Source organism: Saccopteryx leptura, chromosome 8, assembly GCF_036850995.1.
Source record: "Saccopteryx leptura isolate mSacLep1 chromosome 8, mSacLep1_pri_phased_curated, whole genome shotgun sequence".
Lineage (NCBI taxonomy): Eukaryota > Metazoa > Chordata > Mammalia > Chiroptera > Emballonuridae > Saccopteryx > Saccopteryx leptura.
Genome location: NC_089510.1, coordinates 8,677,902 through 8,702,447, shown reverse-complemented (window position 1 = coordinate 8,702,447; position 24,546 = coordinate 8,677,902). Strand labels below are relative to the sequence as shown.

Here is a 24,546-nt window from a genome sequence, read left to right as displayed (position 1 = left end):
CAGCCTGTGGGCTGTAACCACCGGAGCAAGTTATATCCCGGCTGTTCGTTTCTTGTCAGTTTTTTCCAAAAGGGTATAAGTGGCATTTGTTTGTTTGTTTGTTTTTGTTGTTGTTGTTTTTATTCAACAAACACTTTCCAGACCCTTGAGTGGGAGCTAAGTCCTGAGCAGCCCTGGCGTACCCTGGCGTGCGGCCTGGTGACGTGTTCTGGGCCATTCTCTGCCTCTTCCTGGGTGTTATCTTGAGGACAGCCGGATGAGGAGAGAGGAAGGGTTAGCCCCTGGCTCGCTGTGGTCTTCAGTCAGCTGCAGGTCAACGTCATGGGCAGTCCAGGGGCAAAAGAACCACCTGGGTCATGCTTCGTGACAGCCAGGCCAAAAGCCAAGGTGACGCAGTGCTACCACCATAATCCCAGCTAGTGATACAATTTTCATAATTGGAGATTAGTGCTCGAGACCCTAAAGTTAGAAACAACAGCCCCAATGAGTCATTTTGTATCAAGTTTACTAGGAAAAAATATTTTTTCACAATTCCTCATTGGTCCTAGCAGTTGTCTCCCTGGTAAGGACCGTGTGACTGTCGTGGGGTCATAGCCACAGGAGGGACGATACCCTTAGCTTTGTTTCCTTGTTCTTGTTTACTTTTAGAGGTTTGCACATCTTAATCCGCAGGCGTGGATCGTAAGACTGTACTTTCATTGAGCTTTAAAGAAAAAGCTCAGTTAATGCACTACCATTTTAAGAAAGCAATTCCAACTCTGTTTTCTGGTGTCTATTGAAACAAATGTGTGGCTATGTCAGAAATAGTATTTGTTTCTATTAAAATATATTCCCCCCTGCCTTCTGATTCTTCCATGGGGCATGCCTTTTGCAGGTTGATATGTGTATGGAGTAACAATTTATCCGTTCCGGTCCACCGCCTTGACAACCCGGGTGAAGCAGCTTCCGGCCAAGCAGCCCACGCAACCTTCCAGAGCCGTCCTTCTGCACCCCTTCCTTCCCAGCCTGCGCCCTTTGTGCACGGCTTGTAAACGTTACCACCGCGGGTTTGGGTGCTTTCGCTGGAGCATCTGAAAGGATGGACCAGATTACACTGCATCCAAGTGAGCACAGCGAGCCCACTCACTGCCTGGGGTGCCAGGACGCCAGCAGCGCTGGCCTGTCAGTACATGAGATCCGCAGCCACGTTCGTCGTCTCTGTGTCTTTCGATTTTGCGAAGGGAAACTGGAACCCAGCAAGTCGTATAAGGAGCCCGTTCAGAAAGTGAACGAAAAAGCAAAGGAAAACGACCCAGAACGAGGTGTTGTACCTCTCACTTTGCGTTTTGTAGGCATAGGTCCCTTCTTTGTAATTCGCAATCTTTTCTGAGAGGTGGTGAATTTTCACTTCCGAGGCGAACAGAATCATGACAAGACACCCACAGGAGCCTGCAACAGAAGGAACAGAGAATGCGTTGGGCTCCATAGTTCCCGAAAAAAGCCTCTCCCGGGGTTTATCCTCACTTGCATTTTGCTGCAAAAGTATATCATTTCAAATTAGTAACCCTGAGCCTGGTGCCCCACCCAAGCGGTGGCAGTGTCTGCTGGTGGCTTTGAGTGACAAGACTGGCGGGCCAGCGGGTCAAGCTGATCTCACAGAGATGGGGAGATGGCTCTGTGTGTGCCGAGAAGGCAGAGTTGCCGGAGCCTTAAAGCACATGGGGGGGGGGGGGAGATGAATACACTGGGACGGGAAATGAGTTGACTTGGGTGATGGGCACACAACGCAATCAGGAGATGTTCACCTGAAACATATGTACTCTTCTTATTGATCAACGTCTCCCCGTTACATTTAATTTCTAAATAAAAATAAATAAATAAAGTCATCCATTTGCGGCTTAAAAAATAAAACTGCAATGGAGAAATCAGGCTACGAAGCCACCACGGCTACGGTGAGGCTTCAAGGAAACAAATTCCTCAAAAGACTTCCCAGGCTGCGCGGGATAAATGCAGGTGGTCGGTGGTCGGATGCCCCCTGTGCAGGCCCTGGGACTGCCTCCGGAGGGATGCTGACTCCGCCCCCAGCTCCCACCTGGCCACAGCTGCGCAGAGGAGCCCCTGAGCAGAGGGGGCCCTGGGGGAGGCGTTAGGGCGGAGACTATCTGTTCTCCTTGTTTGTGACTGCGCTCGGGATTTCCCCTGGGGGCCGTGGCTGCCTGGGATAAAGACCCCGTGTTCTGGCTGCGGGTGCCTGGGCTGGAGGGGCCGCTGAGTCCGTGTATCGGGGCCCTTCCCTCCTGTCGCTGGACTGGGGCAGCAGAGGCTGGGGCTCCAGGTGGGCTCAGAAATGGAAGCCACCTCCTGTGGACAAACAAGAAAGGAGAGGTCTGGATCCCGGGACCCCGGAGCCACCAGCTCACCCTGGGCTTGTTCTGCCTCTGGGTTTGTCTGTGAGAGAAAATGAAACGTCTGCTTTGTGTAATCCACTGTTATTATTTCTCTCTCATTGTCCACTTGTTGGCAGCCTAATCTAACCTTCCCCGGTGCTGCTGCCATCTGGGCGAGACCCCTGCTTGACGGGGCATCCCTGCTGACTGGTGCCGCCGAGCTCCCCTGCTTAGGGTGGAGAAGGGGGACCCCAGGTGGGCGGATGGCCCAGGGACAGCAGCAGGGGGGAGGGGAGCAGGGTGGGGAGCCCAGTGGGTGGCTGGGACTCCCGGGGTTTCTGCAGCCCGTGTCCGTGGCCCGCCAGGCCACCACAGAAGGGTGCCAGTTCATAGGAGCCCTGCTGAGATGGTGCTCTGCTGCAGGTCAAACCAATCTGGCTTCATCACCTGTGAAATTAAGCAGTTTTAATCACCAGATCTCAATTTCCTCATCTATAAAACATGGATCATAGAGATGATAGATGATCAGTGTTGGATATTAGAGTTGACATGCATAAATGCTTACTAATTTGGCAGTTGTCCCTGTGGTTTTTACATCTTACTGTCTTCTCACAAGTTTTCCCGCAATTCCTTACCCCACCGCGCGCGCGCACACACACACACACACACGCGCGCACATGCACGCACACACCCTGACCACATCTGGTTGGCAACCGAAAAGAAGGCATTCCAGCACCTTGCTCCTCCAAATACTCTCGCGTTAGGTCTGTGACTCCTTTGGGAGGGGTCAGTGCTTTCGGTTCTTCAGTTACACTTAAGTATCAATAGTTCATTCAAATACCCTGGGAGCAGCAACATGGTGGCTTAAGTTCCCATTCATGAATTCACTCATTCATGTATGCAACCAGGCTTATTACATGCCAAGCAGGAGGATCGTGGTGGCGATTTAACCACAAAAGGCAGTGCATCCGGTTTCTGCTCGAACAGTGTAGATAGTCAGGCAGGGAACACGGAGAAAACCAGGAGGAAACCAAGTGGAGTGCGTGGAACGGTGAGGAGACACAGACGAGGGCCACACCCGAGAGGGGAGGACCCGACATGGAAGGAAGTTTCCTGAGGAGCAGCTGTGGGAAGCTAGCCAAGCGCAGGGCAGCTGGGCTGTGCGGAGAGAGCACGCCAGACGCGGGCAGCGACAGTGCAAACGACGGCCCCCATCCCCTCTCCAGAGGCCCCGCTTGGGTTGGGGGTTTGGGTTGGGGGTCTGGGTTGGGGGTCTGGGTTGGGGTACCAGGACAGACTGGGTCGTGCAGGGTAAGGCTGGAGGTGAGCAGAAGAGGGGAAATCCCCGTTTCTTTATTAGAATTCTGCCTAGGACTGCCCCCATGAACTTAATCACCACCTTCATACACCCAGCCCCCCGGTAATAATGATATCATTTTCTTGAACCTTCGCTCCCCGCTAGCCTCAGAGCGGCGGGTTGTTTAGAACATTCCTTTGTAAAATCGGTCTGCTTATTTCTGCATTCTGAGCTTCGCCCCAGAGCCTCCCCCCGGCAACCCTGCATTCTTCCTTTATGGTGAGATCCAACAAAAAGGCTGCCACGCTGTTTTCTCTTTATCTTTTATTTGAAAATGGTAGGAGGAAAAAATACCCTGGCGTTTACCATGCTACTTTTCTTTGTCTGAGAAGAATGGTGAATTTCAGACAAGAGAAACACTGTATTTCCTTTCTTGCTTGAGAGGAAAAATTCAAGCTCGGTTTCCTTTTCAAGTGGTTAAATATTTAAAGGTGCTGCTTTGCTGAGGAGACAGCGGCCTGGGGAGGCTGCATTTCAAATTCCTCAAGTAAAAGTTTCTCGGGGCGTCTTAGACTCACAGCCTTGTGCCACGGCTCAGACGTTCAGTGGTCCAGGAGGGGAGAGGATGGTCCGAGGTTCCGCTCCGGGTTCTGGGCTTGGCCTTGTGGTCCACTCTGTCATTTCCGAGTCTGAGCAGAGAAACCCAGCCCAAGCCTCTGATGTGAAGGGAGACGGGAGAGCAGAGAACTTAGAACACGTTGGCTGTTCTCTGTCGACGGCTCCAAAAGAGCGGCCAGACCGGGGATGCCTCCGTGTGATTCGTGGACCGACAGGTGCACATGGAGTGTTTCTTTTGGTGGCCCGACTGCTAGGGACACGGGAGAGGCGAGTAAGGGGTGTGAACGGTGGTGAGAACGGGGCTTAGCCCGTGTCCAGTATGGCTCTGGGACTCCAGCGGGCGGTCCTGCTCTGGGCCCCCCATGTAGAGGGTCCTGCCCCCCCTTTCTCCTGGAGAGCCCTCCCCCATGTAAGGAATCCCTGAAGTCAACGGGACTGGAGCCCAACTCACATTCTAGATACACTCCTGGGACCCAAGAATTCCTTCCCCAAACGGCCTGAGCACTTCCTAGGGCTCCATGGGTGCGTGAGTATGTTCCCTGGGCCAGTCCCTGTGGCGCTGTTACCCCGAGGCCTGAAGTCGTGCCAGGCACAGTTGTTTGGGAGCCTGGTCAGAGCTCGGCTATGCAGCGGAGTATTCACACACTTTATGCTGAAGGCCCTTTACGAAGTGGGCGGAACCAGGATGGGAAGGAAAGAGGACAGACAGGGTCCAGCTCGCCTCCCATCACCACATCCCCGGGTAGAATTTCCAGGGCTCAAGAATTTTTGCATTTGAATCTGGCTTTCGGAGAGATGCTTGTGAAGGCAGGAGGCTAGACCACGTGTCAGTGAATAGTTTATTAGCTTGTGGTTTTAACATGTTTAGACACGGGGTGTGTGAGCTTCCATTCAGACTCTTGCCCAAGGCCTTACAAATGTTGGGGTCAAGTGTGCGTGCTTGCCTCTTCCTTCTCCCAGTTTTCCACGTATGCTGAAAGCTCACACTCAGCTGGGGCGTCTGGACAGATTCCTTACGTGTCTGTCCATCTGACCAGCACTGCTCAGGTTGACAAGAAAGGTTAGAGTGTCTGACCAGATGGTGGCGCAGCGGATAAAGCACTGGCCTGAGATGCTGTGGATCCAGGTTCGAAATCCCAAGGTCACCACCTTGAGGGTGGGATCACAGACACGACCCCATGGTCGCTGGCTTGAAGCCCAAGGTCACTAGCCTGAGCAAGCGGCCACTGACTTGGCTAGAGTCTCTGGGTCAAGGCACATATGAGAAAGCAGTCAAGGAACAACTAAGGAGCTGCAACTGAGAGTCGATACTGCTCATCTCTCTTAAACTCCTGTCTGTTTGTCCCTGTCTCTCTCTCGCTAAAAAAAAAAGAAAGAAAAAAGAAAAAGGTTAGAGTGTACTGGACTTTGGAAAGCCTGCCAAGCCGTGCTCCAGCTGGAATCTGGAATATAACCAGGCACGGGACCCAAGTTGTGCTGCCTAGTGGTTTACTCAGAGAGCGGCCATTTTTCCTTCATTCGTTTGATTTCCCCACCATCTGGCTCATGCTGCAGTGGGTTATTCCCCCCCTTTTAATGACTTTGAGGACTGAGTTAATTTATGACGGAATAGGATTGCTGAGTTATAAGGCTGTCACATCATGAATTATTAGTCAATTACCAAACTTTTGTGATGTGCTAACAGGGCACGTGCACGCCTCCCTCTGGCGGCTGTCTAGGATTGGGCTCCTCTCTCCTCCGGCCCTTACAGGACAGGGAACAAAGGTCGCAGTCCGGAGGAAAGCTGCTTCCTCATTGCTGGCCGGCCCCGAGGGTGACTGCTGTGTTTGGGTGGGCACATCCTGCAGGATCTGAGGGCGTCCAGGGCACCATGAGTTTTGGTAGAGAAGTGTTCTCAAAGGTGAAAATCTATGACACATTCTCCCATGATCGCTGAGACTGTATTTGGAGAAATAATAAATTAGAATTTCAATTCCATTTTAAGTAATGGCCGGCATTTCCAGAAAGCTAACACGTCATCTTTAATCGCTCTTGCAGATGACACACGCCAGAGGCATTCCGTTTCCTCTCCAGGATGATAAATTGAAAGTTTCCTTCTTTAAGGAGGCTTGAGAGATGGTCGGCGGGGTTTGGGAAAGCCACGACTTTGCAGGTGTTGGTGCTAGTATTCTGTGAAATGACACAATCTCAGTAGAAAGCAGGTGCTGAAGGTGAGATCCCAGCAAGGATCTCTCCCCCGAATGGACGTGATCCCGGCTTCCACAGCATTTAGAGACCAATGCCGACCATCTAGAAAGTGGGCAGAAGGTCAAGTTAAGCAAACTAAGACCTAAGAGCAGGTCCAGCGGTCATCGTGGAGAGCAAGATGGTCGTGCGTTTCCGCTGACAGGTGTGGGTGCAGGCTTAGCGCCAGCTGGGCTCCGCCTGGCCTCTTCCTCTTCTGTCACGGAGAGCTGAGGGCCCCCAGCGCACTCGAGCCTCGCAGACGAGCTGTTGGCGAGAAGGGTGATTTGTGCGAAGAGGAAATGGTCTAACAAACACAGTTGTTTTCTCACGGGAATTGATTTTTCAGAAAAGGAGAATGTCATTTGTTATCAGGAGATATGCAGGGCTGTTCTCCTATTGTATCCATTTACTCAACAAGTGTTTATCGGGTGCCTGCACTGTTCTGGGCACTGAACAAGGCAGACGGGAATCCCTGTCTCGCGGAGCTCTTGGTGGGGTCAGAGGAGAAGACGCAACAGCAAGATGGGTGCCTACGTTCTTTCCTCTGTCGGCACGTGCTACGCAGGGGAGGAGGCGGGACTGGGAAGCCCCAGAGAGAAGATGACATTTTAATGCCTCCTGAAGGAAGTCAGGCAGTGAGGAGGTACCGTATTTCCCCATGTGTAAGACGCTCCCTTGTATAAGATGCACCTTCATTTTGGGAATCAAAATTGGGGAAAAAATGTATTACATACAGTCATTGAACTCAAGTTTTATTCATCGTAAAATTCATACAACTCCTCGCCACTGTCAAAACTCCCATCCATGAGCTTGTCCTCATCTGTCTGATGACGAATCCCTGTCTTCACAGACTGCCTCGTCCTCAGTTCCATCTATGGCATTGGAAATGCCACAACCACTGTGTAAGATGCATCCAGTTTTTAGACCCCAAAGTTTTTGGAAAGGGGTGTGTCTTCTACATGGGGCAATATGGTAAACACTTGAGGAGAAGAGCATTTCAGGCCGAGGGAACAGCGAGTGTGAAGGAACCAGGGGGTGAGACTGGAGAGAGGAAGAGAGCCGGGCAGAGAGGCGTAGGAGGTGAGCCGTTGTGTGTGTATGTGTGTGTGTGTGTGTGTGTGTGTGTGTCCGCGCACATACATTTCTGGGGTGGGCACATCAAGTGGTGCTCTGAAGGTCACAGCAAGGACTTGGGCTTTGACTCTAAGTAAACCAGAAAGGAAGATAGACGCACACATTCGGAGTAGGGAAGGAGTCTCTGCAGTTGTGATAGAACAAAGTCCGGCATCTCCTTGTACCAGGTCCTGGCTGAGCCCTCTGCAAAGTGAGCGAAACGGCCCTTGTCTCGCACCCGCGATGTGAGTGACGTGGAGCGAAACCCTGTGACGTCGCTCCGCTCTTCAGTGCTGCCTGCCTAGCTAAGCAACAGTTCCTTGCCCTTGGCCATCACGGGCTGTCTGCTTTGTTTTCCTTCTGCCTCCTCCTTTCTGAAGTCTATGCTGAGGAACTGGCAGGATGTTTTTATCGGTGGCTTTTCCTACCCTGGTCTTCTCCTTTCTCAGGCTCCCTGGTGCTGACGCTGGGCTGTCGGTTTCTTTTTCCCAGACTGTAAACAACAGCTCCTCCACGAGAACTGACATGAGACGAGATGCAGGCAGTTGCAGAAGGGCGTGTCCTGGACACAGGGCAGAGGCCGGGACGTTACCAATACCAACACCGACGCACAACGTTAGCATTCTTCTGTTTGTGTCCGCCCTCTCTTTCTCGGCCTTCACGTTTCCTGTGTGACTGTGACTTACTTACGTGCCCGATCGAATTGTAACTATCATAATTAATTAGACCCATATTGGCAGCACCCCCCCCCCCCCCCCGTTTTAAAGAAAGGCAGTTGGTCTGTTTGTTTGCCTTGCTTGTCATAACTCGTAGCGTGATGCTCTTGTAAGGGAGAGGGCGTGTGAACGCAGTCTGCACGGGGTCCATAGCTTAGAGTTTTGCATCCACCTCCAAAAGGCTCGCTGGAGTCGATACATGTCACGTTGTCCTCGGAGACTATTCCCTGAGCTCTCTAGGATGGGCTGCCCTTGATTTGTGGCGAGACTTCCGCCGAGCCTGCTCTCTCTTCTATGCCGATCTGGGATCTGGGACTCGGCCACCTGTCGGGAAGCTCAGGCTGGCACATTGTAAAGGCGTGCACTCACCCATCAGTGCTCCAGGGGGAAACTTTGGGTCCAGTTACGTCTATACTCAGCTCTCTCTCTCTCTCTCTTTCTCTTTTTCCGGCTCCCTCCCTTTCTTCACCTCCTTGGTTTGTATGGTCTCTCTCTTTCCCCTCCTGTACTCTGAGCCTCACGGGAAGTGTTTCACCCTCTCCCCCTGTTCCCTCTCCCTGCCACCTTCCCTCCTCTCCCGTTCACTCTCTTTTCACTCTTTCACAGGCTCCCCGTGGACCAGGACTGCGAGAACATCCCCTCCTGCAGCCCCTGGGACCCCGCGGTCTCCCGGTTCCCTACCTCCTTCTCGGGACACACACACACACACACCCAGTCAGTGTCCCCCGGGGGCCCCTTCTCCTCAACCCAACAGGAACTGATGCTGTTCCTTAGGGACTGGTCCTCGGCCAGTTTTTTTCTAACTACATTTTCTCTGTAGATGATCTCATTCATTGTCATTGCTTTAAATAATATCAATCGCCTGACAGCTCCTAACTATATTTTTCATCTAGACCCCTTCTCAGAGCTCCAGATGCTATTTCCGACCGTCTACTTGACTGCTCCACTTGCACACCTCACGGGATCTCACTCGGGACGACAGCCCCCTTGCACACCTCACGGGATCTCACACAGGACAGCCCCTTGCACACCTCACGGGATCTCACACGGGACGACAGCCCCCTTGCACACCTCACGGGATCTCACACGGGACGACAGTCCCCTTGCACACCTCACGGGATCTCACACAGGACAGCCCCTTGCACACCTCACGGGATCTCACACGGGACGACAGCCCCCTTGCACACCTCACGGGATCTCCACGGGACGACAGCCCCCTTGCACACCTCACGGGATCTCACACGGGACGACAGCCCCCTTGCACACCTCACGGGATCTCCACGGGACGACAGCCCCCTTGCACACCTCACGGGATCTCACTCGGGACGACAGCCCCCTTGCACACCTCACGGGATCTCACATGGGACGACAGCCCCCTTGCACACCTCACGGGATCTCACACGGGACGACAGCCCCCTTGCACACCTCACGGGATCTCACACGGGACGACAGCCCCCTTGCACACCTCACGGGATCTCACACGGGACGACAGCCCCCTTGCACACCTCACGGGATCTCACACGGGACGACAGCCCCCTTGCACACCTCACGGGATCTCACACGGGACGAGAGCCCCTTGCACACCTCACGGGATCTCACACGGGACGAGAGCCCCTTGCACACCTCACGGGATCTCACACGGGACGACAGCCCCTTGCACACCTCACGGGATCTCACACGGGACGAGAGCCCCCTTGCACACCTCACGGGATCTCACACGGGACGAGAGCACCCTTGCACACCTCATGGGATCTCACACGGGACACGCCCCAGACAAAACGCCTGGTTTCCAGCGCTGAGCTCCGCTCCCCATTTCTTTAGTGCCCTAGGCTCTCAGCTGCTCCTCTCCTGTATTATTTATCTTGGTTAATGCCACCACTGTCTACTCATTGCATAACTGACCTGCAGAACGATGTGGCTCTACTCTCAAATGTTCTTAGAGTCCATTCATCCCTCTCCGTCTGCGAGGGAGCAGCCTGGTCTTTCACCAGACATTTCCTAGAAGGCGAATCAGCCATCTGACATCTTCCATAGTCTTCCACAAGCTTCTCATTGCAATTAGAATCAGTTCTAAAAGACTTACCGAGGCTTTGGGGGTCCGACATTAACTGGCCTCCACTGATCTCTCTGCACTAATTTCGCTCCCATTTTCTGGTCCCTGCCCACCCCCTGGCCACTCGGGCCTCCCTTCCGGCCCCACAGCAAGGCAACCTCCTGGGCACTTGCTCCTGAACTTGAGAAGTTCTCTGAGGGTCCTCAGCCCCTTTGTGTCTGTAGAACAGCTATTGGAGGGGGCTGTGCTGACCACTGTATCAAAGCCCCTATCCCCACCCCCAGGTCCTGTCACAGCAGCCTGTCTATCTCCCGAATCGTGATTATTGGATCTTTATCTGTGCACGCTTTTGCCTGGCCCTCCCGCTATAACGCGGGCTCCGTGGAGGCAGAGCGTGAGTATTGGATCTTTATCTGTGCACGCTTTTGCCTGACCCTCCCGCTATAACGCGGGCTCCGTGGAGGCAGAGCGTGTGCCTGACTCACCGTGGGCTCACCGTGCCTGTTACAAGGGTGGGCACTTAGCACTCACTCAGGGTTTGCTGGGTAATTGGAGTGTGTGCACCTGTTTCAGTGGTCCCTAACGCTCGTCACATGTTAGCAGGACCGAAGAGGGGGTAAGAAAATAGCAACGCGGCCCTGGCTGGCTGGCTCAGCGGTAGAGCATCAGCCCAGTGTGTAGAAGTCCTGGATTTAATTCCCGCCCAGGGCACACAGGAGAAGCGCCCATCTGCTTCTCCACCCCTCTCCCTCTCCTTCCTCTCTGTCTCTCTCTTCCCCTCCCGCAACCAAGGCTCCATTGGAGCAAAGTTGGCCCTGGCACTGAGGATGGCTCTGTGGCCTCTGCCTCAGGCGCTAGAATGGCTCTGGTTGCAACAGAGCGATGCCCCAGATGGGCAGAGCATCGCCCCCTGGTGGGCATGCCGGGTGGATCCTAGTCAGGCACATGCAGGAGTCTGTCTCTCTGCCTCCCCACTTCTCACTCAGAAAAATACAAAAAAAGAAAAGAAAAGAAAAGAAAATACAACACTTAGGCTCCACCTCAGAGACACCAACTAAATCAGGATGTCACGGGGCCTGGCATCGGTATTTTTGAAGAGCTCTGCAGGTGCTTCTAAAGTAGAGCCCAGGGAGAGACCGCCGCCCCGAATGAACTGAGGAACTGCAGGAGACAGTTCGGACACTACTACACTCCTCACCAGGGGCACGGTTTCTCAGACCCAGTTCCTGACTGACAGGACGAGAGGGAGCACTCTGACTTGCACGGGCTTCGCGGAGCAGGGAGAGCGGTCAGAGATGCTCCACGGAGAACGCGGAGGCAGCCGCTGAGCCACGCCGAAGGCTGGGAGCCATGGAGGGGGCATCTGGTCCAGGAGGGCCGTAGGAGAGCACACTGGAGAGCAGGGCCTGGAACCGGGTGGCCTGACCCAGGCGGGTCCCCTTTCCTGTCCCTCCTCCGTGTGCAGGGTCCGGCTGCAGCACAGCAGGAGAGAGAAGGAGGTGCTCGTAGCACTGCTACCCGGGGCGGGCGGTACAGAAGGTCCCGCTGGAATGCGGCAGGCCCTCTCCTCCCTTCCCTTCTCCCTGTCTTCATGGCTCAGGACGCGACAGCTGAAGAAATGGCCCTGCGATGACCGCAGCACAAGGAAGGGGGACATCTAGAAGGGAAGCAGGAGAAGAAGGGGAAGGAGATCAAGGAGGAAGCGTCTTTGCTGCCTGGAAGGGCGGCCAGGTGGGCAGGAGGTGGAACAGAGCTGCCCACCCCCTGGAAGGGGGTTCTCTAGTGAAATGTGACTCGCCCTGGACCTGAAGGACCCCTCACGTGGGCTCTGGCCTCCGCGTGTGGAACGGACTGGCTCGCGGTCGGAGTGTCTGGGGTAAGGGCTGTAAACCCCCACCCTTGCACACTTGGGGTTTAGAGCTGGGGGACTCCAGGAATACTGCGGCTCTCGGTGAACCTTTCCAGACCTCCAGGGGCTTTGGGGGGTGGTCGGGAGATTGAAGGAGAATGAGGGACTCTGTGACTCAGGAGTGACGGTTTATTCCCAAAGATTACGAACTGTGAGTCCATCTGACCCTTATTCTTGTTTCTAAAAAGCTATTGAAAATTGTGGTATTTACAAATAAGGATTTGGGGCTTAAAGAAAAATAAAAACCCAATGACCTGGAAACACTAGGTCCTTGCCCTCTGCAAGGCAGGTCTGCTGATGGCTCCTTCCTCTCTCCCGCTCTCTCCCCTCCCTCACCCACAGGCCTTTACTGAGCACCTGCTTCTGCAGCACGTTCAAGGTTAAGAGTGTCAGCAACAGGGTCTGCGTGCTCCCACATACGTCCTGCGCTCACGTTTCCTTTGCAGTAGACTTGGCCAAAGGCCAAGCTAAGATCTGGGACGTGGATTAAACGCTCACCTTCCCGGAGTCATCTTGTTTTGCAAATACTGTTCATTTGGTCGTCCGTCCATTAGAACTGTCAAGTAATTTGTCTTTCAAATGAGCGGTGGTTCTGAATTTTATTCAGAAGCTAGTGCGGCGTGTCTGCGCCAGTTAATAAGCTGTTGTGTCTTGGCTTCAAACCAGCTCTTCTCTCTGCTTTGTGATGCGGGGTTGGGACTCACAGGCTGCCCTGCCCCCCGCCACCCTAGTGTGGCCTTGTCACCTGCTTGCAGCCAGGCTCTGCGTGGGGGTGGGGGGCAGGGCAGGAGAGGAGAGTCAGCGCCTCCTGCTGGCTGCAGGAGTGGCTGCAGGAATGGCTGCAGGAATGGCGCTTGTCCTGGCTGTGCAGTTGGGAGTTCCCCAGACCTTTGTACACCCAGGGCCACCTCATGGTGTCCCGTGACAGTGCCATCTCCTTCGTGGTCCAAGACTTAGTGCCCTGGGCTTTCCCGTAAGCCTCTAGGTTCTGGTAACTCCAGACTCTCCCCTTGGTCCTCTGAGCCCCAGGCAGTGATGGGATTTAGCCAATGAGCACTGGTTCGGCAGAACCAATACCTAATATTTTGTTGAGTTTGGTGAACCGGTTGTTAAAATGGCACTTGTCATCAGGGTTCTCTCTAAGGTGGGTGCCTGGGCAGCTGCCCAATGTGCAAATCACAAATTGACATTCCTTACTTTTGTGTGTGTGTGTGTGTGTGTGTGTGTGTGTGTGTGTGTGTCAGTGACAGAGAGAAGGACAGACAGGAAGGGAGAGAGATGAGAAGAATCAATTCTTCATTGTGGCACCTTAGTTGTTCATTGATTGCTCTCTCATATGTGTCTTGACTGGGGGTCTACAGCAGACCGAGTGACCCTTGCTCAAGCCAGCGACCTTGGGCTCAAGCTGGTGAGCCTTGCTCAAACCAGATGAGCCCACACTCAAGCTGGTAACCTCAGGGTTTCGAACCTGGTTCCTCCGCCTACCAGTCCAAAGCTCTATCCACTGTGCCACCGCCTGGTCAGGCTCCCTATTCTTTTTAAACATTCATCTGTGCAATAGTGTATTCTAAGCACCTATAGTCATGTTCATTCCGTCCATAGGTGAAAAAAATTTAACGGAACTATGCTTGTAATATTTACTTATTCATTTCATAAAACGCATTATACCTTTGATGGAATACTGCATTTTAATTCCCTCATGTTTGTTGCTTCAGTAAACAAACATATGACATAAAAAGAAAAAGTGCCAAACAACCAGGGGGTGACAACTGGTATTGTTTTTTTTGTCAGATATTATTTAATATTTTTTATTAATATTTTAAAACTCTTATAACATAATCTGGTTTTCTATACCCCTTTTATTGTTCTTATTTAAGTATTAAATACATGAAATGATAAACTACCTTTCAGTGTATTGTTTTTTTATATACCTAAAACAGTCATTAGGGCAAAAAACCAGTCGTTAAATTATTTGAATCCCACCACTGGCCCCGGGGGATGGTAGCTGTTTTCTGAACCAACAATTTCTGAGTCCGCTCAGGGGTTCCTTTCTGTCTCTCCCATTCTCCAGCACCCATTGAACCCAGTCCCTGGTACCCTGTCTCTGCAACAGGAGCCTGGTCCAAGTCACCTGGAGCGGGTCAGAGCCCCCGTGGCCAGCCCCACCCAGGTGTCTGATTCAGTCGGTCTGGGAGGACGGTGGGGGGGGGGGCAGCTAAGAACTTGCTTTTCTGCCAAGTTCCCAGCGATGCCCGTGCTGCAGGGCTAGGGACCCCACTTCAAGACCCCTGCTGAACACGCATTCCCTCTGTTCACACAGCATGGACTCTGTGTCCCCGCTGGCCCGGCTGAGTCAATGCCCTTCACCAAGACAGCACGCCGCCCCTTCGGTGTGGTGTGGGGGTGGGGGGAGGTAGAGGCGACACCCACGCCTCACCGGGACCTTCACCAAGACAGCACGCCGCCCCTTCGGTCTGGTGTGGGGGTGGGGGGAGGTAGAGGCGACACCCACGCCTCACCGGGACCTTCCGGCGAGCTCCACACGGGCATTTATCCTCTGGACGCCGTCTCATTCACAAACATAATTTAATGTCAGCCTCATAATTTATGCACCTAGACTGCTGTTATAAATATACTTATTGAAATCCCTACGGTGGGATAATTCTATTTTCTCTATGTTTTCTATCCTATATAATGCTACGGTGAATGTTGACCGTATTTCCCCATGGATAAGACGCACCACTTTTCGAAAAATTTGGGGTCTAAACACTGGGTGAGTCTTATACAGCGGTTGTAGATTGTTTTACTTGCATTTCTCGCTTTTTTGCACTTGTTTTTGTGCTCGTTGTCGAAGACAGTGATTCGTCATCAGACACAAATGAGGACAAGCTCATGGATGGGAGTTTTGACAGGGATGAGGAATTGTACGAATTTTATGACGAATAAAACTTGAGTTCAATCACTTTATGTAATTCATTTTTTTTTTTTTTTGAAAATTTTGGGCCCCCAAATTAAGGTGCGTCTTATCCATGGCAGCGTTTTCTGTATGGAGGAATACGGTATGGATATCTGCAGCAACTCTCTGCCTGAGAAGACCCGTCTCCTGGCACTGAAAAACGCATTTGTCCTTGGGGGCAGAATCTTGTTCCTACCTGAGATGAAGCTCAGGAGATACAGCCCGAGTGGACCGTGCAGAGTCTCAAAGGGCTTGCCGAAAGCGTTGTACATGAAGAAGGCTGTCCCCACCATGGTCAAGACGATGAGGATCATGGAGAAGAGAATGACGTTGACGTGGATGCTCACCGGGATGGCTTTGAGCAAATCCGGGAAGACTGGAGAGGAAACGAAGATTAGAAGAAATTTAATTAGCCCTTGTCTGGAAGTGTAATTTAAAACGTTAAATCCCTGTATTGTTAACTTCAAAAGTCACTCAAATCCTTCAGATGAACACATGCTCACTAATTTGCAAGGGGCTTATAAAAAGATTTAAACGCGGGGTTATTTTATAGAACTCACCAGTCAAAACAAGCAAAGGAGAGATTTGAGGGAATTTTATTTTCTGCTTTGGTTGTATGTAATTACTTAAATAAACAAGTGCTGGCTTTATTACCAAAAACTGTACATAAGTTTGATGACCAAACATTTTTTTTCTTTCTCTCTCTTTTTTTTTCTTTTTTTTTTTTTACAGAGACAGAGAGAGAGTCAGAGAGAGGGATAGACAGGGACAGACAGACAGGAACGGAGAGATGAGAAGCATCAGTCATTAGTTTTTTGTTGCGCATTACAACACCTTAGTTGTTCATTGATTGCTTTCTCATATGTGCCTTGACCACGGGCCTTCAGCAGACCGAGTAACCCCTTCCTCAGCCAGCGACCTTGGGCTCAAGCTGGTGAGCTTTTGCTCAAACCAGATAAGCTGGGCTCAAGCTGGAGACCTCAGGGTCTCAAACCTGGGTCTTCCGCATCCCAGTTCGACACTCTATCGACTGCGCCACCGCCTGGTCAGGTGATGACCGAAACTTTTAATGCTATTTCTCTGTCATCATCTTTTTTAAAATCTATCTTAATTTATAATGACATTTTCAGTTTGGGGATTCTGGGAGGGTTCAAAGAGCAGGAGGATTTTATATTTCCTTTGCTACAAATAAATAAATAAATAAATAATTGTTTCTAACCCCTACCCCACGCTAAAGAATAGGACATTTGCAGCCGACTCCAATATTTTAATGTAGCACAAGCTGTGGGAAAATAATTTCTGGAGATACAAGAAATATTTTCCATCTGGAAAACACGCCAAGTCTATTTCTAGGCTTTCTGCTCAGGGTAAGGCATTCTTGTCTGCAGAGGAAATGCAATGCTCCGTCCGTTTCGCGCTTCTCTTATCTGCTGAGGCATTGGCACGGTTAACAGCAGCAAACCGGACAGAGCCGATCTGCGGAGGTTTCTTTCAGTCTGTTTCAGTTTCCCAAACATTTATCAAGTGTTGAATTGATTCACTGAGCCCCTACTATGCGCCAGGCTTTCTTCTAGGTGCTGGATGGAAATAGAACCATCGAACGAGACAGACAAAGTCTTTGCTGTCTGTGGAGCTTATAACCTAATGGGAATAGACAATTAACAAGTAAACAAACAAATGTGAGAACTTATTTCCAAAGACGGCCACCATTAAAAGCCACTATTAATTCCTTTCCTGCTTTGACACGTGCGTAACTTCCCCTTCAAGAGGTAGAATTCACTCCTCGAGCCCCTTGCGCCCGGGCTGGTTTATGACTCTCTGACCACCTGAATATGGCCGCAGGGTACACCGTGCCAGTTGCAGGCCTAGCCTATGAGAGGACCAGCAGTTTCCCCTTATTTTATTGATATTAGAGAGAGGGAGGGTGAGAGAAAGAGAGAGAGAGAGAGACAGGAACATCAGTCTGTTCCTGCATGTGCCCTGACCTGGAATTGAACCGGCAACCTCTGTGCTTTGGGACAATGCTCTAACCTGCTGAGCTATTCGGCCCAGGGCAGTTTCCACTTCTTTACTTTTGGAGGCTAGAGGTGCCCTGCAGGAAGTCCAGGGGCCTCTGCTGGGGGGAGGGGCCGCCTGGAGGAGCACCGGACATGGGAGGACATGGGAGGGAAGAGAACTGGACATCCCGCCCAGCGGAGTCTCCAGATGACGTCAACCCCAGCTGCTATTTAACTGTAACTGTAGGAGAGGCTCAATCAGGAACTGTCCAGCCGGACGAATAGACTTTTGTTTTAAGCCCCTGAGCCTCGGGGGCTGGCACACGGTAGTGACAATAAGACCCTTGACAAGGGTGGTGACGTGTGGAGAGCCAGGATGGGGTCACGGGACGGGGAGTGATGGGGGAGTGAAGGGGGAGGCACACCTGAATGCCGAGGGGAAGCGGCCGTGTAGCGGCTGTGTAGAGATCGGGAGAGGAGCACCCCGGCCAGGTCACAGCTGGGCTGAGTGGCAGTGAGCCCAGGGGTGGGGGGCGGCGGCAGGGAGATGGCCGTTCCGAGCTCAGCTTGCCGCCCCCACTGGATCCTGGATCCTGGCCTGGTGACTGTGGGAAGGAGGCGGCTTTTAGTTCTAAATTCCTGAGAAAGCCGCTGGAGGGTTTTAAGTGAAGGAGACTGACACAGCCCCTGAATGATGTAAGAATACTGCCCTGGTTGCGGAGTAGTGTAAGGGGACAGGGAGTTCCGGTGGGGGGGGGGTCACGGGACAGGGAGTTCCGGTGGGGAGGAGAGGGTCACGGGACAGGGAGTTCCGGTGGGGAGGGGAGGGTCACGGGACAGGGAGTTCCGGTGGGGAGGGGAGGGTCACGGGACAGGGAGTTCTGGTGGGGAGGGGGGGTCACGGGACAGGGAGTTCCGGTGGGGAGGGGGGGACAGGGAGTTCCGGTGGGGAGGGGGGGTCACGGGACAGAAAGTTCCGGTGGGGGGGGGTCACGGGACAGGGAGTTCCGGTGTGGGGGGGTCACGGGACAGGGAGTTCCGGTGGGAGTTCCGGTGGGGAGGGGGGGGTCACGGGACAGGGAGTTCCGGTGGAGGGGGGGGTCACGGGACAGGGAGTTCCGGTGGGGAGGGGGGCGTCACGGGACAGGGAGTTCCGGTGGGGAGGGGGGCGTCACGGGACAGGGAGTTCCGGTGGGGAGGGGGGCGTCACGGGACAGGGAGTTCCGGTGGAGGGGGGGTCACGGGACAGGGAGTTCCGGTGGGGAGGTGGGGGGTCACGGGACAGGGAGTTCCGGTGGGGAGGTGGGGGGTCACGGGACAGGGAGTTCCGGTGGGGAGGGGGGGGGGTCACGGGACAGGGAGTTCCGGTGGGGAGGGGGGGGTCACGGGACAGGGAGTTCCGGTGGGGAGGGGGGGTCACGGGACGGAGTTCCGGTGGGGAGGGGGGGGTCACGGGACAGGGAGTTCGGGTGGGGAGGGGGGCGTCACGGGACAGGGAGTTCGGGTGGGGAGGGGGGCGTCACGGGACAGGGAGTTCGGGTGGGGAGGGGGGCGTCACGGGACAGGGAGTTCCGGTGGGGAGGGGGGCGTCACGGGACAGGGAGTTCCGGTGGGGAGGGGGGGTCACGGGACAGGGAGTTCCGGTGGGGAGGGGGGCGTCACGGGACAGGGAGTTCCGGTGGGGAGGGGGGCGTCACGGGACAGGGAGTTCCGGTGGGGAGGGGGGCGTCACGGGACAGGGTGTTCCGGTGGGGAGGGGGGGCGTCACGGGACAGGGAGTTCCGGTGGGGAGGGGGGGCGTCACGGGACAGGGAGTTCCGGTGTGTGGGGGCGTCACGGGACAGGGAGTTCCGGTGTGTGGGGGGGTCACGGGACAGGGAGTTCCGGTGGGGAGGGGGGGGGTCACGGGACAGGGAGTTCCGGTGTGTGGGGGGGTCACGGGACAGGGAGTTCCGGTGGGGAGGGGGGGTCACGGGACAGGGAGTTCCGGTGGGGAGGGGGGCGTCACGGGACAGGGAGTTCCGGTGGGGAGGGGGGCGTCACGGGACAGGGAGTTCCGGTGGGGAGGGGGGGTCACGGGACAGGGAGTTCCGGTGGGGAGGGGGGCGTCACGGGACAGGGAGTTCCGGTGGGGAGGGGGGCGTCACGGGACAGGGAGTTCCGGTGGGAAGGGGGGCGTCACGGGACAGGGAGTTCCGGTGGGGAGGGGGGAGGGTCACATCCGGCGGCCAGAGACTCGGCCCGGCCTGCGGGAGTGGGGGTAGAAGTGGTGAGGGGCTGTCGTGTTCGGAACATACTTTGGAGAGAGGACAGGACTTGTTGAAAGGCTGGAATCAAGGGTGACGCCTAGACGTTTGGCCCGAGCAACCAAATAAATGGTGATGCTATTCACTGGGGTTCAGCATAGCATCTGTACAACGGAATATAAGGCGGGGAGTCCACGCCATGACGTGAACCTATAAGAACAGGTGTGGGATTCTCATCAACATGTGATGTTAGATGAAGAAACAAACCAAAGAGATCAAGAGAACCGTACATCATTCTATCATTTAGGGACAAGCCAAAGGGAATATATATAATGACAATGACTTGATAACACTTACTTCACTTATCTGATTTCATTCTCTCAACAACCCCATAAGATAGGTACTATTATTTGTCCCACTTCTCAGAGGATCAGCTGATACTCAAAGGTGATGTAACATGCCCAAGGTTTATCCTTCTTCAGAGAATATACCCAGTGTTGGGCTAGGGATTTGGACACACGTCCTCACTTTTATTTTTTTTTATTTTTTATTTTTTATTCATTTTAGAAAGGAGAGAGAGAGAGAGAAGGGGGGGGTAGCAGGAAGCATCAACTCCCATATGTGCCTTGACCAGGCAAGCCCAGGGTTTCGAACCGGCGACCTCAGCCCTTCCAGGTCGACGCTTTATCCACTGCGCCACCACAGGTCAGGCCACGTCCTCACTTTTAACCCCCAGGCTGCATCAGCCTCAGGGACAGGGATGGTTGGGGTAAGTAGAGACTCTTTCTAGAAGGTTATATGTGAACCTGGTAACCCTGCTTCTGGGCAGGGAAACAGAGAGATATTTCAATATATAGCTTTTAGCACTATTTGGGAAAAAATTATTTTTCCTTTTGAGAGAGAGGCAGTAAGAGGGAGAGAGAAAAGCTTCAATTCGTTGTTCCACTGACTGCTTCTCATACGTGCGCTGACCGAAAGGCTCGAACTGGCGACCTCGGGAGTCAAGCTGGGACGGCACTCTGGGGGCCCTCTAGCCACTGCGCCACCAGCCAGGGCTTGGGGAAAAAACTTTCCTTTTCTTTACCACCCTGCAAACATTATGTACTTAATGAATACAAAAATACATTTTGAAAATAATTCAGAGAATCAATGAAGACATAAATTATTCCTATGACTGTTCCAGATTAAAAGAATTTTAGGGCATATTCACCAAATGCAATGTTTGGATATTGTTTGTGACTTGATCAAACCATTTATAAAAGACATTTTTGAGATAACCAGGGGAAATGAGATGCTGATATTACAGAACTATTGATTTTTCTTGCTTATTTTAACGGCATGGTGGTTGTGTTTTTAAAAGTCCTTATCAAGGCCCTGGCCGGTTGGCTCAGCGGTAGAGCGTTGGCCTGGCGTGCAGGGGACCCAGGTTCGATTCCCGGCCAGGGCACATAGGAGAAGCGCCCATTTGCTTCTCCACCCCCCCTCCTTCCTCTCTGTCTCTCTCTTCTCCTCCCACAGCCAAGGCTCCATTGGAGCAAAGATGGCCCGGGCGCTGGGGATGGCTCCTTGGCCTCTGCCCCAGGCACTAGAGTGGCTCTGGTCTCGGCAGAGCGATGCCCCGGAGGGGCAGAGCATCGCCCCCTGGTGGGCAGAGCTTCGCCCCTGGTGGGCGTGCTGGGTGGATCCCGGTCGGGCGCATGCGGGAGTCTGTCTGACTGTCTCTCCCCGTTTCCAGCTTCAGAAAATAAAAAAAATAAAAAAATAAAAAATAAATAAAAGTCCTTATCAATTAAAAATGACTTAATTTCTCAGTTGCACTAGCCACATGTTAGTGCTCAGTACCACATGTGGCTAGTGGCTACTGTATTGGAAACATGGCTGGAATGTAGTAGATGCTCACTAAATGCTCCTTGGTGGGGGGAAAACGATGTGGATGAATAGAGAGAGGAGAGAAAGAGAGAACAAAAAGCATCCTCAGCTCTGTGTGGAAGGTGTGGTGGTGGCAACGTGGGTGTCACAGCTCCCAGGAGCTGGGCGCGGGCTGTGGGTGACTGCAGTGTCCACGGGGCCATGTCCTGGGGGGCGGAGGGAACCGGTGAGTCTGGTGCTACATGCAGCTGCCTGCGCTCTGGAGCTTCCAGCTGCTGGGACAGCTCAACCAATCCAAGTGCCTATTCTTCACCCAGTCAACTGTCGACTTGGTTTTTACTCGCAGTGACCAAAAGCCCGCCTCCTTTTCTCTCTGCCCCTGCAGAAGAAGTGGCGGGCCTTCCATCTCCCGCAGGGTAGCTAGGGGACGTTTTTCTGAAAACTGGGGGTTGTTACCACATCGAAACAAATGCAGAAAGAAGTTGCACTGGCATGCCTCCTGGAAAGGAAAGCCAGCATCTATAATAAGTGATGTGCAGAATTCTAATTCTTATGATATCTCTTAGAATTCCCACGGTGGTGAGGAAGTCACCCAGCAGGTTAAAGTCATTCATTTACATTTTATCAGGTCTCTTTTTTTTTAGTTTTTTTTCCCCCCAATTGATTGATCTTATAGTGAGAAGAAGGGAGAGAGAGAGAGAGAGAGAGAGAGAGAGAGAGAGAGAGAGAAACATTGATTTGTTATTCCACTTACTTATGCTTTCACTGGTTGATTCATGTGTGTACCCTGACCAGGATAGAAGCCACAACTTTGACAACACTCAAATCAACTGAGCCACCCGGCCAGGGCTCAGATTTCTTTTTCTTTTCTTTTGTTTGTTTCTTTTCTTTTTTTTTTTTTTTTTAATGAAAAATCCCTGGGTCTGTAACAACCAAACCACAACTCTGGTGACAGCCTTCCATTTTCCAACCAATGCTATGACATTTCCTCTGTTGAACCTGAGAGCAACCCATTTGAATAAATATTGGAACGGGCCACTTTAGTAACATTGGATAGTGTGTAAGGTGGATTTGAAGGTTTAGGATTACAACGCAGAAAAAGGACTTGAGCATTTTGATCTGTGAAGGCGCTGTCGTTAATTCAGCCAGTCACTGCCAGCTTCCAGAAATTCCCCAGAAATTACTTGATTAGCTGTTGACAGGTGAAACGGAGTTATTTCTTAAAACAAGTGGCTGATGTCACATCAGTAGCACAGGGCTGGGCTGTGTGTTCAGAATTCCTCTTTCCCATTCTCTTATCACTGGTTTCTTCCACCATGTCTATGAGTCGATGTAGCTAAGCCTCTTCATGCTTAAACCACCCGAAGTCCCCAACGCCCTCTTTTCTCTCCATTATCTCATCTCCAAACTTCTTCAAAGAGCAATACACAAGTAGTAGTAAGAAGAAAAAAAAATAACAGCCAATAATTATTTAGCATTTTCTATGTTCCAGGTACTTTATATATATTACAGAAGTCGACGTTCAATTCTTACAGCAATATACAGAAGGTGCTCTTTTGTCTTCAATTTATCGATTTTTAAAAACAAAGGCACAGAGAAGTTAAGTATCTTGCCTGAAGTCATACCGTATCATGGAGGCCCTGGCTTTTACTTCTCTTCATTTTTAAGGTTAAAGTAAAATGAACGCACTAAAATATTCTCCTTTTCTGGTGTGTAGTTACGTGCGTTTTGAAAAATATTTATCCAGCTGTGTGACCACCACCACAAGGAAGATACAGAACAATTGCACGTTTCCCAAAACTTCCTGTTTTCCCTCTGTGGCCAACCTGTCCCCCACCCTCAGCTCCTGTGTGCGTGACTTTGTAAGAAACGGCTCAGTGTCTTTCAAAGTGGCTGAACCCCATCCCCTTCCCACGAGCAATGGACACGAGTCCCAATTGCCCCTCTTTCTGGCCAGTGTTTGGCAGGTTGTTAAAACTTGTAGCCACTTAGTGGACATGTTATTGATTATATTGTAGTTTTTATTTGCATTTGCCAAATGGCTAATGTTGTTGAGCATCTTTTGTGTGTGTGTGTGTGTGTGTGTGTGTGTGTGTGTGTGAGTTTCTTTGCCTTCCATGTAGCTTTTTTGGTGAAGAGTCTGTTCCTATCTTTTGTGCGTTTTTCATTGGATTGTATTACTCTTATTACGGAGTTTTGAGAATTCTTTATGTGTGCTCGGCCCTTGATCAGATAAGCAACTCACAAATATTTTCTCCAAGCCTGTGGCTCATCTTTAAATTCCCTTATCAGTGTCTTTTTAAGAACAGTTCTTATTTTTATGAATTCCAATTCAACAATGTTTTTTTCTTTTATGTATCATGTATAATAGACATATAAATTTGATATACAGATATCAAATATAAGAAGTCTTTGCCCAATGCAAAGGCACAAATTTGTTCTTGTGTGTTTTTTTCTAGAAGATTTTTAGTTTTAAGTTTACATTTAAGTATACGATCCACTTGAGTAATATTTTATATATGGCCAAGGTTAAATTTTTTTTTTACACATATAGATATCCAGTTGTTTCAGTACTTAGAAGGCTATATGTGAACTTAACATAAAACCCAATAATACCATTTCTAGATATTTGCCTAAAGGGGTTAAAAACACATGTCTACGCAAAACTCTGTGTGCAGATGTTTCAAGGGGCTTTATTCACACTCACCCAAAACTGGAAACAGCCTAAGCGTTCAGCAGCTGGTGAGAAGCTGGATAAGCTGTGACCCATCCATGGTACAAAGCAGCACTCAGTAATGAAAGGGAGCAGACCACCGGGGCACACAGTGGCATGGGTGACGTGGAAATGCGTTCTGCTCCGTGAAGGAAACTCAAAAGGCTGCATGTTGTATGATTCTATGTATATGACATTCTGGAAGAACCGCAGTGATGAGGACAACAGGTCAGCGGTTGCCTAGAGTTGGGTGGGGAAAGAAACTGACCACGAGAGGGCACGAGGGAAGTTTCTTCTCTTACTCTCACTGTTCCTGTGCAGCCCCCAGCAGAACCGACTGGCACTCCCTTCAGAATCTGGTCACTTCTCAGCATCTCCCCCGTCCCGCCCTGGTCTCAGCCGCCATCATGTCTCACTTGGGTGACTCCAAGAGGTCCCTAACTGATCTCCTGATTCCACCCCTCCGT

General features: G+C 51.9%; 1 protein-coding gene across 1 annotated transcript in view; it reads right to left on the bottom strand.

Annotated features, from left to right (window-relative positions):
• Positions 1-397: 397 nt before the first annotated feature.
• Positions 398-24,546, bottom strand: part of CLRN1 (clarin 1) — a 44,252-nt gene continuing 20,103 nt past the window's right edge. The window contains exons 2-3 of the mRNA XM_066347244.1: positions 15,451-15,630; positions 398-1,428 (exon numbers count right to left, since the gene is read on the bottom strand). Of these exons, the coding sequence (XP_066203341.1) occupies positions 1,163-1,428; positions 15,451-15,630 (446 nt within the window). The 3' untranslated portion in view covers positions 398-1,162. The remainder of the gene's footprint in view (positions 1,429-15,450; positions 15,631-24,546) is intronic.